Source organism: Watersipora subatra, chromosome 7 (genome assembly GCF_963576615.1).
Source record: "Watersipora subatra chromosome 7, tzWatSuba1.1, whole genome shotgun sequence".
Classification (NCBI taxonomy): Eukaryota; Metazoa; Bryozoa; class Gymnolaemata; order Cheilostomatida; family Watersiporidae; genus Watersipora; species Watersipora subatra.
The window spans coordinates 48591419-48604938 of record NC_088714.1 but is presented as its reverse complement, the minus strand read 5'-3'; the positions used below and the strand labels follow the sequence as shown (position 1 = coordinate 48604938).

Here is a 13520-nt window from a genome sequence, read left to right as displayed (position 1 = left end):
GTCGTTATTACTACCATCGGCAAAATATTTTTGTCAACGACTTTTCTAAAGGTTTGGTGAAATTTGATTTATACCAAACATCCGCCTAGCGATCGCCCTTTCGGAAGCGAGGTAAAGTGAGGTAATCTTTGCATAAACTTAAAGTAAAATCGGCAAAATTGATCGTGGGTAAAACGCTCCAAAGAAAAATATGTCTTTTCTTTTGAGCATTTCAACAACGATCAAGTTTTGCCAATGTCAATCTAAAATTTGTCCTAGCAATAACATCACCTCAAACAACAAACCAATCTCAAGTGATGGAAAAATCTCTATACTTTTTGATAAAAACGTTTTAAACTTTATATTAGAAGCATTTAATTTGAAAAAAGCCATTTGTGCTTTTGATTTATATTATAGTTTGTATATGTACATGTATCTACTAATAAATAAGTAAATACATGGACTTGTGACAGTGCTCTGATAACTTGAACGCTTTGATAATTCGAACACTTTCGCTCGGTCCCGTGAAGTTAGAGTTATCCATGTTTGACTGTATTTATGATGTATTCAATAAGCCTGCTTGTGTTTGCCTGCAGTTAATCATGAAACTTCAACAAGTGGTTTAAAAATGTCACAGGAACATGTATTAGCTTCGTTAAATTGCATACTACAGTAAGATTTCTAATCTCTAAAGTTACGGAATTAGAGAAAAAGAATGACAAGTTACAATCAATATCATTTTCCACAGAGAATCCGAAAACTGACATCATCAACTGCATACTATGAGTATACTCATCATGAGCATCAAATCATTTGGATAATAAAGAACTAGCAACACAAAAAATAATTTTTTGACAAGCTTAATGAGTGCGTAAGAACTTAATAGTTCTTACGTTGAGACCAAAAGTCTTTACTTCCAAGGTCAACTACCAATAAAACAATCAAACCTAGGGAGATCCTACAACAACGAAAATATGCATTCCACTTAAAAAATCTAGTCTATTAAATGTTGATAAATATATTCTAGCTGAAGCTGTCAAACAACCAGCTTAATCTAAACATCAAACTGCTTCTATTGGGAACAAAAAAATTGGAATAGCGGTGTCAATACAATCAAAATATTCTATGTATAGATCCTTCAATCAAGACACCGCACGAAAACTATTAACTAGCAAAATGGCCACCTTTTGTCAGACTCATAATTAGTTACATTTGTTGAAATCAGAGAATCCTCAAATTATTATTCAGTTTCAATCACAGGACATCGCAAAAGAAGTTATGGGTTGCTGAAATTCTGATTTCTTCAGTGGATCATCTTGCAGACTAGACTATCCATTGATCAGATTCTCTTGCAGAGAATTTCGTCATGCACTATGTTTCCATGATGCACCTGAAGTGCATCATGCGGGTTTGGAGTTGTGTGCAAGTTGTGTTACCGTGCGAATTAAGTGTTTCCATGGACATTCACATGATGTGGGTTGACTCCGGCGCCTCGTTGAAAAAAGGTAAGGAATTGTATGCTTAAGTGAATAATTAGCGCTGTATGTGTTAGCAACGCAAACACATGAAATTTTATTGAGAAAGGACGACAAATGAAAATGTTTAAAACAATAGCTGGCACGGCATTATAATGCACATCATTTGCTAGTACTGTTTCCATTATTCACAAACATGATGTATTCGATAGTTTTGCGAATCGCAAAACTTGCTTCGCTTGCGGATTCATGCTGTTTCCTAGCCTGTCTTGACAAGCTGTTGTTTTTGCGTAGTTGTCCCCCGTTGAGCGGCGAGCAACAACAGCTTGTCACAAGACGTACTGCACCTGATGTATCAGCTGCACTTATAGGGAGTTGTTCTCTTCCGTCTACGCGGCTTGGCCGCGATGTTATGTCGGTCGCTCCATTGGTAACCATAGCGGATTTCACACAAAAATTTATGTAGAAAAAAACAGGATTACAACGTTTAACCAAAGACAGTTTCTGTGATAAACTTTAGTAGAACTTGAGAATAAAATAAACTCTAAATAAAATCCATAAGAACAAATAAAACTGACTGATACAAAAATAGAAATAAAACTGACTGAGTGCACAACTAACGACATGTTTAGTCGCTGTTGTTGCCTAAGTTCTCAAATTCTAATAAAGTTTACTGCAGAGAGGGGTCGCCAGTTAAACGTTCTTATCTTAATTTTTCTACATAAATTGTTGCGCGACATCCGTTATGATTACCAATGGAGCGACCGGAATAACATCGCAGCCGAGCCGCGTAGACAGAAGAGAACAACTCCTTATAAGTGCAACTGATGCATCAGGTGCAGTACCTCTTGTGACAAGCTGTTGTTGCTCGCCGCTCGACGGGGGACAACTACGCAAAAAACAACAGCTTGGAAAGACAGGCTAGCCGTTTCCATGATGTGGTTAACTTATGGATTGGCTCAAATTTGCACCTCAAGAAAACATAGCGATGGTTCAGAGTGCCTCACCTGATGCAGATGACAAAACAGTCATCGGTACATAAAAATACTAACCCTGATGCCACCATAGAAAGATTGTTTAAAAAGAATAAAATGTGAAGCCTTTGAAGGTAAAGTTTTTTGCATCTGTTCTACCCAAATGTCATCATATACAGAATTACTATATCAAGTGCTTATTGTTATGTAATCCTGAATCCCATAAATGATGGATCTCTCAAAAGGATTAAAAATTAGGAGTCTATCGTCCAAGATGGATAAATTGAAGTATTTGATTTTCAAGTATACCGTAAATTTAAAATTACTTGTTTTTTTTTGAGAATATCATTGAGAGCTAGTCATGGGAATGATTACTTTAAAATAACTGATCACAATTTAAGAAATAACAGGAACTATAACCAAGGTGGTGGTCTGTTATGCTATACCCGACACTTTCGAGACCTTATATAGCGTCTTCGATTTAAAACCTTTCAAATTGGGTCTTATATTGAATAAATCTTTTTAGAGCTTGTAAAAGAGTGTTGCAGTAATACTGAAGAAATTGTGGTACCGGTTGACTTGTCAACTTGTACAAATAAGAGTAACAAATTAGAAAAGCAAATTAGGCAATCCTTTGGCTTGAGAATTATTGGTTAGCAAACCAACCAGAGAAACAGTAAACGCCTGGCACTGATTGATAATGTGCACACAAACCTTATTCATGAAATCAAGTTTTTATGAGTGCTTAAATTGTGTACGAGTGATTATGATTTGATACTTATTGTAAGAATGATTGGTGTCACACAAACCTCATTCCCTCAGAAACTCACTGGGGATCGCTCAAGATTCATGCCTGGCAACATTTTAGATGAGTTGGCCCCAACAGATAGAATGATCTTCTGATGGAGAATGCAAATAACACAATCAATCGATTCGAGCAAAAATTTTGTTTGGTTACCAACAAATGGTTACCTTTTTAAACTAGAAAAGTCAAATCAGAGTCTTTACCTATCTGGCTTAAAAAAGAGGTACAGTAAAATATCAAGTTGAGAGAATAGCTAGAAATTGCAGAGATTGGACGGCTTACAAATAGCATCGCACATTCATCTGCTGTTTTCAATTCACAATGTATTGATGTGTTAAAAAGTACATAATCCAGACGACACACACAAACTTAGGCAAACTTTAACTTTAAAAGATAAACAAACAAAAAGTTATTATACTTGTTAGCTACAAAAACTAAATGCACAGTTTTAATGCATTGCAAGGAAACTTCTATGTTCAGTTTTATCATCATTTAGTTCTTATCTACATGTAAATGAATGCCCGGCATTGCCCAGTAATAAAGAATTCTTTAGACGGAAAACTTACTTTAATTTAACATATACAACATTAACCATTTTAACTTTTAATCTTCATATCGTGAGAAAAGTATTTTGTGCAGTTCAAATGAACTAAGAAAAAAATAAAATGAAACAACTAGAATTTTTGAAACTTGTTTAAACAAATGTAATTTTAAACTTCATAACTTGAAAGAAGTATTTTGCTAAAATAAATTAAAAGGAAAACTCAAAATGTAAAGGTGTTTAAATGTTAATGTGAAATCATTAGCGAGTAATGGCTAAATATAGTCTGTTTTGCTATGATTACAATGAATAATTATTTGGTATACAATTATATGACTTTAGCTCGTTTCAGTGTTGGCATCATAATCCGTGAATATTGTAAGCTATAGATGTATATAAAGTGGAATGGAATCCCATAATAATTATCTAATGCAATCACCTCCTGGTAAAAAAATTAAAAATTAGTAACAAAACAATATGTCAACCTTAGTAACTATAGGTACCTGCAATGACATTAGTGCATTTTGTGGTTACGATTTGCAAAATAATATAACATTACAATGTACTACATGCAGTACGTATCATTGGAAGTTCGTACCTTCGAGACAGACGTGTAACATAAACGCTGAATCTAACTTAAATGAATATAATTTACTAAACACATATTTGAAGGAATTTTTAGTATGTATTTTAATAAACTTCAAACTAAGATTTTTACATTTGTCCGTTTGCCAATCTGTTTTTACCATAACGGATAACGCTGACCTTGCTATGACAAGCAACGTATATTTCTTAATAAAATATATAATCAGCATACAAACCGCCAAATTTTAATTTCGAGAGAAATTATTGTTGATATCGAGCGGCAGAAAAAATTCTCCCCGACGAAAAAATAGCGAAAAAGCATAATGTTTCATACAATTAGGGGAAAAATATTTTATAACAAAGGCATTGCAACGCGCATGCGCAAATAATACGTGATTTAGCATGTGCGCACGATATACACAATATGTTAACCAAATAGCTAAGGGCTCTATAGCTCAGTGGTTACATTCCTGAATTTGAGACTCGTGGTTGCAACCTTTCTGAGTTTTATTATTTAAGATTTTAATAGCCGGACAGACCAACAGATATCTAAACAGATCAAGACAAACCTCGAGAAATATATATACAGTGAAACATGGATAACTCGCCCTCGGATATATCGAACACATGGTTAACTCGAATGGATTTGCTTGGTCCGTTCCCACGCAATGATAAATGGCTTTATATAACTCGACCTCGGCACCGTTAACTCGAACAGTTTTTTGCCGAATTCACAAACGTGGTTTCCGTTCAATTTATTTCGAAGGAGTTTCCACTAGTCGCGGAGCTAAGACTACTCTGCTTTCTTAACGAAAGCGCTTTATATACGCGTATAGTGTACATATAATTTCCCCCGTACCGTATAATGGAACCGAAAAAGAAATCGTATAAAAATGATTAATAGGGTCGCTAAGACGTTCGCTTAGTTACGGCCAAGCTATAAACGTTAGAAGGTATTAGCGAAAAAAATTTAATAAAGATAGACACAGGATGCAAAATACATATTGTAACAGTGATTATATGCGGATAGATAAAAATAAAAAGTCACAAATAAGCTCGTGGCTTGGGGTCCGCTACAACAGATATCCGCTTTATGATGGCATCACGCAAGCAAAGAAAAGCGTGGAAACCTTCTGACAAACTTAAAGTACTCGAGGAAATCGAAGTAGGACAAAAGTTATCAGCATTATCAAAAAGAGAAAATCTTCCAAAAAGTAGTGTCAACATGGATTAAAAAAAAAAAGAATAAGATCGTTATGTGACCAAAATTCATCAAGGCTAAGAGATCGTTCAACGTCGCACGATGATTTGGATGGTGTATCATCGACATGGTTTAGACAAGTGCGTAGTGAAGGCGTACCTATCGATGGGCCAATTTTGTTAGAAAAGGCTAACAAGTTTTTAAGGACTACAACAACTGTTTAAAATCTATTTCTACAATAGGTCACACTGTTGATCTTTGTCAAAAAATACCTTGTCACAGACTACACTCGATAAGTTTTTTAAATGAAACAACTGATCAGATGTAAAGCATGCTTTTTTGCATTGGTCATAAATGTTTACTTATGTCCAGTTTGAAAAATTATCAGAAAGAATAGATATTTTTCTATTGGGCTGAGATTTGTTTGCAGTTTTAGGTGATGTGACTGACAAGACGTTTTAAGATTAAAACTGGCAATATTGATCTCGAGTAAAACACTCAGAAGAAAAAATGTCTTCTGAGCGTTTTAACCGCGATTAGGTTTTACCAATTTTAATCTGAAAAAGTCCTGGCAGTCACATCACCTAAAAAACCACACAAATCTCAAGTGGATAAAAATAACTATACTTTCTGATAAATACTTTAAAACTCTACATCAGATGCCCTTTAAATTACAACAAACAACCTATACTTTAGTTTTATGTATCTACTGATAAATACATTCACTTGTGACTGCTCTGATAACTTGAACGCTCTGATAACTCAAACACTTTCGCTCGGTCCCGTGAAGTTTGAGTTATCCATGTTTCACTGTATATATATATATATATATATATATATATATATATATATATACAGTGAAATATGTATATATATATATATATATATATATATAGATTTTCTTATCTTAATGCTGACTCGAAGAACGCATATAATGAGTTTCAAAAAAGTATTCTTCATGATATTGCAAAATACACAAATCGCAGTATTGATTAAAACACAATGAACAAGCTTGAACAATATTTCAGTGGTGTTTCTGTTATCACTGATGTTTTAAACAGAGAATTATTTTATGACTGTTTTCCATTAGCCTAGAAGCATGCATGAATTGCTCAATTGTTCAAAGGAAGAGATGGCAGTAGCACATTAAATTTTTGTCCTATTTCAGTGCACTCTATTTTATCTAAAGTTTTTGAAAAGCACCAAGTACCCACACCTACTATCATTTGTCCAAAGATGATATTTTAAACCCCTTATCAGTCTGGTCTAAAAAAGTCCCTTATATAGTGATGCTGTCCATAACTCGACTTCAGACTGTTTTGATCTTAAAACTAAGAATAAAGAGACTGGCTTAATGTTTTTATAGTATGTTTCTACTGATAACTATATAAAAGATCAAGTATCACCGGATATGCTTACATTTTACTCTATACCGGAAATAATAATTTTACACAAACTTTTCAAGCTAAATAAAATCAATCAGACTGTGTCCATTATTTACTCACGTTGTGTAATGTCATCCAAATGTGCAACAGCTTATATTTGTAAGTTAACATGGACTGGCATCACCACATACACTGCATGCATACCTGAAGTTGACTTGGTGTCACATAGCCTGCTGAACGATTCCGTAAATTTTCTTTCTATTCTTGGCATTTTAGAGGGCTTTGTGCGCAAGGAAATTCGATTTAGGGTGGAGGGGAATGACGTTGTGGTGTCTTTTGAGCGAAAAGAACAAGTTGCCATGTGGTATTTCAGAAATCGTGATGTGTAGAAGCCAAAGCAATAGTTACAAGGAAGCATTTGGCCTGCATCAGTCTGGCGAATTGGTCTCTTTACTGGCACTAGCTCTCCATCTCCATTATTTAAAACCTATAAGCACAATATTATTGAACGGATTTGCAAAGTTTATGCTACTGATACATGTTGTATATACAAGCTGTAGCAGAGTTCTTTGCAATACAGGTGCCTACAGATGTCAGTGACTAATCAACATATATTTTAAGTCAACTGAAAAAATTCACCTAATGGCTTTCACAACAAAATATGTCATCTAGTATAAACTGGTAAGTAAAAAACCCAGTCCCCTTTAAAGGGCTATAGAAAACCTTTTTATTTAATTTATATACACACATAGATGAACTTGTCTCAAGTCACCAGGCCTTCATGCAGTAACCTTTCATTGACACGAGTATCGTGTTTAGAGAGGTTTTGGGACAGCGCTAATATGATCTAACCTAAATCTAAAATAATTATGAATCTATAAGTGATTTGTTTGGCGGTGTGTCATAATGTATTTATCAATGAAATTTTAACATATGAGTTTTATAGCAACTATCAAAGAATGTTTCTAAAAGTTCAAATTGAGAAGAATAAGTAATTTCTATTAGAGCTTGAAAAATAGGTGAAACTTAATTAAGAGAGCTGATTTGAATCCAAATTGTCATACTTACCTTCATATTGTGCTTGAAATTGCCTTGGTTCTGAATTTTGGCAAAAGCTCGATGACGCTCATTACCTACAAGCTTTAGAGCTTTTTGGACAGCTGTCATCTCTGAGTGTTTTCCGGCATAATGCCTGCTTATACGAGACTTCACAGCTTTCTCACAATAGAAACAGTAGTCTATCCTGGTATAATTTTTAGAGCCATGTTCTTTTGCGGTGTAGACTTGTAGAGTCACTAAAGAGCAACACCACATGGTGCATTAAAGAGAACTGAAGTACCAGAAGTTTATGCTTTACGAGACGATGATAATAATGAACTGGGCGTATCTAATATAAATATTTAAAGAAAGTCCCTAAACTCTATAATACATCAATATAATCTTCGAAAACTGATGTAACCTGCAGTGACACTTACAAGTTTACTTACACCGAGCTTGGAATTCTCATTTTATCAAATACTAGCTGTGCTACCCGGCGTTGCCCGGGTCATAAAAAAGTCAATGAACAGAAAATTGATTTGCATTTAACATATACCAACATGTGCCATTCTAACTTTCAAACAGCATATCATGAAAAAAGTGTTTTGTGTAGTTGAAATAAGTTAGGTGAAAAAATAAAAACAGCTGTAAAGGTTTTCAAACTTTATCAAACAACGGTAACTTTTCAACTTCATATCATGAAGAAAATGTTTCGCGCAGGTCAAATAAATTAAAAAAAAAAAACTACACAAAGGTCTAGATGTAAATGTGAAATAATTAGCAAGTAATAGCTAAATTAAGTCTGTTTTGTTACAATTACAATAAAAGATGATTCAATAATGATACAATTAATACAAACTGAGAAAACAAAATAAAAATCCTGAATATGTAGAATCAATAATAGCAATTCTTGTGTAGAAGTGTGTGTATGAAAAAGGTCACTGTTCCCCAGAAGCTATCTATGAAAACTTTGACATAGATGATACTGGTACCTCTCAATACTGGTACAAATGTAAAAATGAGATATCGTAGCTGTCAGAGCTGTCTTTGTCTGACCGAATGGTGAGAGAATGTTGAAGCTCTTCCTACGGAGATACTACAACTCTCAGTGTGATAAAAATTGGCCTTGACCACAGATATAGCAGTTGAACCTTACCAAAAACCCAAAATAGAAGTTTGAGAAAACGTAAAAAAGCATCGTGTTTTATGGAAATAATAGAATTCATAGCTTTTGAACACGATGATACTGGTACCTCTTGATACTGGTACAAATGTAAAAATGAGATAGATATCGTACTGCCTCTGTCTGACTGAACGGTGAGAGAATGTCAAAGCTCTTCTTATGGAGGTAATACAATTGTCTGTGTAAAAAGAATTAGCCTTGACAGCAGATATAGCAATTGAACCTTACGAAAAAATGAAATTAGTAGTTCAAAAAACAAGAAAAAGCATCGTGTTTCATAGAACTAATAGAGTTTTAAATAATACGTCAGTTAGTTTGTGCATACGGTATACCGTATGTAATAAGACCTTTTATCAATACGCCTGGTGTGGCTCAGTGGGAGAGCGCGTGGATTGAGATCTTTTGGTTGCAATCTCCGCGAGTTCAAATCCACCATGTCACGAAATCTTAAATTTCGAAATTTTAATAGCTATAGCTGGACATACACAACGACAAATACACAGACAAACTTTGAGAAATACATATATAGTGTAGATGTATCTCTGTTTTGACCAGTTTTGATCAACCGCAACGATGCAGCCATAATATGATAGTTTTTCTCAGACTTCAATAAAAGCTTCTGAGGGAGTTGTACTGATAAAATGTTGTTATCCTAACAGAGGATTCAAAGTCGAGCAAAATTCATCAATTGCTATTCATTTTAGTAAATATTTTGCTCACATCATTAGAAGAGCTGAGAATTCACTTAAAATTATTTATCACAGCTGAAACTAGAACGTTTGCGAATCTGCTTAAAACGGGTAGATATTAATTGATTAGCTGCAATATCAAATGCGATTAAAACATCTATCAAATACTTTGAAGCTAAATGCGTTGATTATTAAATATGACTACTGTTATATGTTAACTACCGTAAGTCCTCATGCTCAAGTCGCGACAGATGACAGAAAAAACAGATGACTCACGAAAGAAAAAATAATCTTTCAACAAGCCGCATATGCCTACAGACCGAGGCTAATGACTGAGGTTTTGTCGTCCTTGACCCTTTCGGAAGCGAGTGTTAAGACGGGTTTCGCTATACCCCCATCCTCTTGAATAAGAAAACAGGCTACATCAGTACACGTGAAAAGAACTTTCTTTTACTTCCAAGTTCAAATTAAAATTCCTAAACCCTTGCATCAAGAACTTACTTGCCATGTCTCAGCTAGATTTTTATTGCACTGTTAGAGGGTTTCACACTCATGTTAATAACCTATGACTGTGGTGCGTTAAACGTGAGCGATAAATTCTTCTTTAGTCTAAAGTATTCCATAAACATGACCTTGAAAATAAACGAGTAGGTCGCCAAAACCCAGTACATAAAAGTTTATCACGACTGCGATGTTATGGTTATAGCGCGAAACTGAGCAGAGACAGCATTTATCGAGAAGCCGCCCTGAACCCCGCGTAAGTTTTAAAAACTTGGCTTTAGCCGCGGCCTATGACCTTGAACCAGAAGCCGCGCCCAACGACAAGCCGTGCGGCTTGAGCATAAGAACTTACGGTATATAAAAAACAAGTAATACTGATATGTTTACCGTTGACCATAAATCATAATTTTACGAGTTTCTCAAGCTAAATAAAAACCAATCAGACTGTGTCCGTCACTTACTCGGATAATGTCATCCAAATGTGCAATAGCTTGTGTTTGCAACTTAACATGGACTGGCATCACCACATACACTGCGCGCATACCTGAATTTGACTTGGGGTCACATAGCCTGCTTGAACATTTCAGCGATTGTGTTTCTTTTACTGACATTTTAGAGAGCTTTGTGCGCAAGGACGTCTGATTAAGGGTGGAGGGGAATGTCGTTCTGGCTCTCTTCGTACTGAAAGAGCAAGTTGCCATGTGGGATTTCAGAAATCGTGACGTGTAAAAGCCAAAGCAATAGCTACAAGGAAGCATTTGAAATGCATCAGTCCCTTGAATTGATCTCTTTACTGGCACCAACTCTCCATATCCATCTTTCAAAACCTGTAAACACAATATTATTGAATGTATATTTGCATGGTTACACGGTTGATAACTGGTGCAGATATACAAACAAGATCTAGCAAAGTGTCCTGCAATACACAATTGTGGCACAAGTCAGTGACTATTAAAAAAATATTTTAAATCAATTTAAAAAAGGCATATTAGTTGTCCTATAACCTCTTAAAGGTTGACTTGCAACAAAATTCACATTACAGTTGTTTGGTATCAAAAGGTTCACCATGTCTTACTCTGCTGTGTTGTAAGTGCAACGTATGTGGAAATGTGATTACAAGCTCTTCAAAGCTCAAAATGAACAGTTAATCGCAGCCATCACGAAAACACCGTAGGTTGGAATTCCTCTCAAAAACTGCTCAAATGAAACACAGTTGAGCACGATGTGCTTCTGTTTACACTTTCATGTGATCTCACTCGTCGAAATATTTTCACAAATATACTTCAAGCATTCAATAAAACCATGTCTATTGTCCTTAAGCATCTATTTCATCATCATCATCATCATCATCATCATCATTGTAATGCTGTCACTTTGAGCACTGATATCTCAAATCCTAACATAAAAACTAGTTTTTAACCTTAGTTCGAAGGAGTGCATATCAACCTCTGATAAACATGAGGAGCCTGTTGGTCACCTGTGATAGTCAAAAAATGCTGAAGAAATTGTCATTTGGCAGCAAGTATGGGTTACATGATCAGATTACTACTAGATGATTGAATCAAGCTGAAACAACACTGTAAAATCGCGAGCATCTATATTTGATGAGGGCTTTCAGGTAGAACCCAAAGTGTTTGTCGTAAGCAAGTGCTACAAGATGTTTTATATTGAGCCTTTTATTTCACGTGATAACATCATGTGTCAAAACAATAACCACGTTGAGTTGAGTATTTTATCAGAATACAAAGATTCCAACCTACGCCGATTTCGTGATGGCTGCTGTTTGATTCTGAGCTTTTATAAGCTTACAATCACATTTCCACATATTTTATACCTACAACATAGCAAAGTAAGACACGGTGAATCTTTTGATATCAATTAACTGTACTCTGAATTTTGTTGCAATTCAATCTTTGAGAGGTTATCGGACAACTAATATGACACGAATATGACCCATCAGACAACTAATATGACACGAATATGACACGAATACTTATCAATCCATATAATTTAAAGTTAAAGACCTTTATAGCAACCTTCATATATTGATTAAGAATCCAATTTAAGAAGGTTATGTAATTTCTATTGGTTAAAAATCCAAGGTTATGTAATTTCTATTAGAAATTTTAAAATTGATGAAATTCATTACAAGAGCCTATTTGAGTCCGTATTGTCACACTTACCTTCATATTGTGCTTGAAATTTCCTCGGTTCTGAATTTTGGCAAAAGCTCGTTGGCGTTGATGACCTAAAAGCTTTAAAGCTTCTTGGACAGCTGACCTCTCTGAATGTTTCCTGGCATAATGCCTACTTATGCGAGACTTGACAGCTTTCTCACAATAGAAACAGTAGTCTATCCTGGTATAATTTTTAGAGCCATGTTCTTTAGCGGTGTAGACTTGTAGAGTCACTAAAAAGCAATACCACATGGTGCATAAAAGAGAGCTGAAGTACCAGAAGTTTATGCTTTACGAGACAGTAATAACGCATAATTCGTTTATCTAATTAGAACATTTTAAAAAGGAGTCTCTATAGTCTATAATGCATCAACGATATGCTTTCATTGTGATGAATCTACTTCCTTAGTTGGCAATAATCTAAACTATATTACACGACTATGATTAGTTGTGGTAAAAACTTTCTTTGACCCTCAATGACAGTTTTTGAAGGGTTTAGTCTTGCTCATCTGTATTTTTTATTATATTGTTTTTTAATGTTGTCCCAAATTGTGTCTTTTATCTTCGCATCGATTTTCATAAAAGACCTGGGATTCAGACATATATTGGGGAACTAATATTGTCAACTCATTAAAGAAGTTTTTAGACTCTCATCTATAGCCTAACTATGAATGCACTTTTTAAAATGCAAATTTCTAAAACAACTGTTAAAACAGTAATAATAATATAACAATCAACAGTATTATATTAAATAAAATAGATGTATTAAAAACCACGTACAGTCAAGAATGGAATGTAAATACTAACTGCCTGTTAGATCAGAGCGCTGTAAAAGCTAAGCCGGATCATTCAAAAACATCATTGTGAAGAACTGACAGTTATGTACTAAAATCAGCAAAATATGTATACAGATGATTCCAAAAATCTTTAAAAACAATGTTGTTTGGGTAAGCACTGAACAAAATTGAATCCAGACAAGTGCCATCA

At 34.7% G+C, this 13520-nt stretch overlaps 1 protein-coding gene across 1 annotated transcript in view; it reads right to left on the bottom strand.

Moving 5' to 3' along the window:
• LOC137399513 (uncharacterized) overlaps nucleotides 1-13520 on the bottom strand; it is a 45629-nt gene that overhangs the window by 1932 nt on the left and 30177 nt on the right. Inside the window, exons 5-8 of the mRNA XM_068085659.1 lie at nucleotides 12540-12766; nucleotides 10901-11183; nucleotides 8014-8240; nucleotides 7150-7432 (exon numbers count right to left, since the gene is read on the bottom strand). Coding sequence (XP_067941760.1) covers nucleotides 7150-7432; nucleotides 8014-8240; nucleotides 10901-11183; nucleotides 12540-12766 — 1020 coding nt within the window. The remainder of the gene's footprint in view (nucleotides 1-7149; nucleotides 7433-8013; nucleotides 8241-10900; nucleotides 11184-12539; nucleotides 12767-13520) is intronic.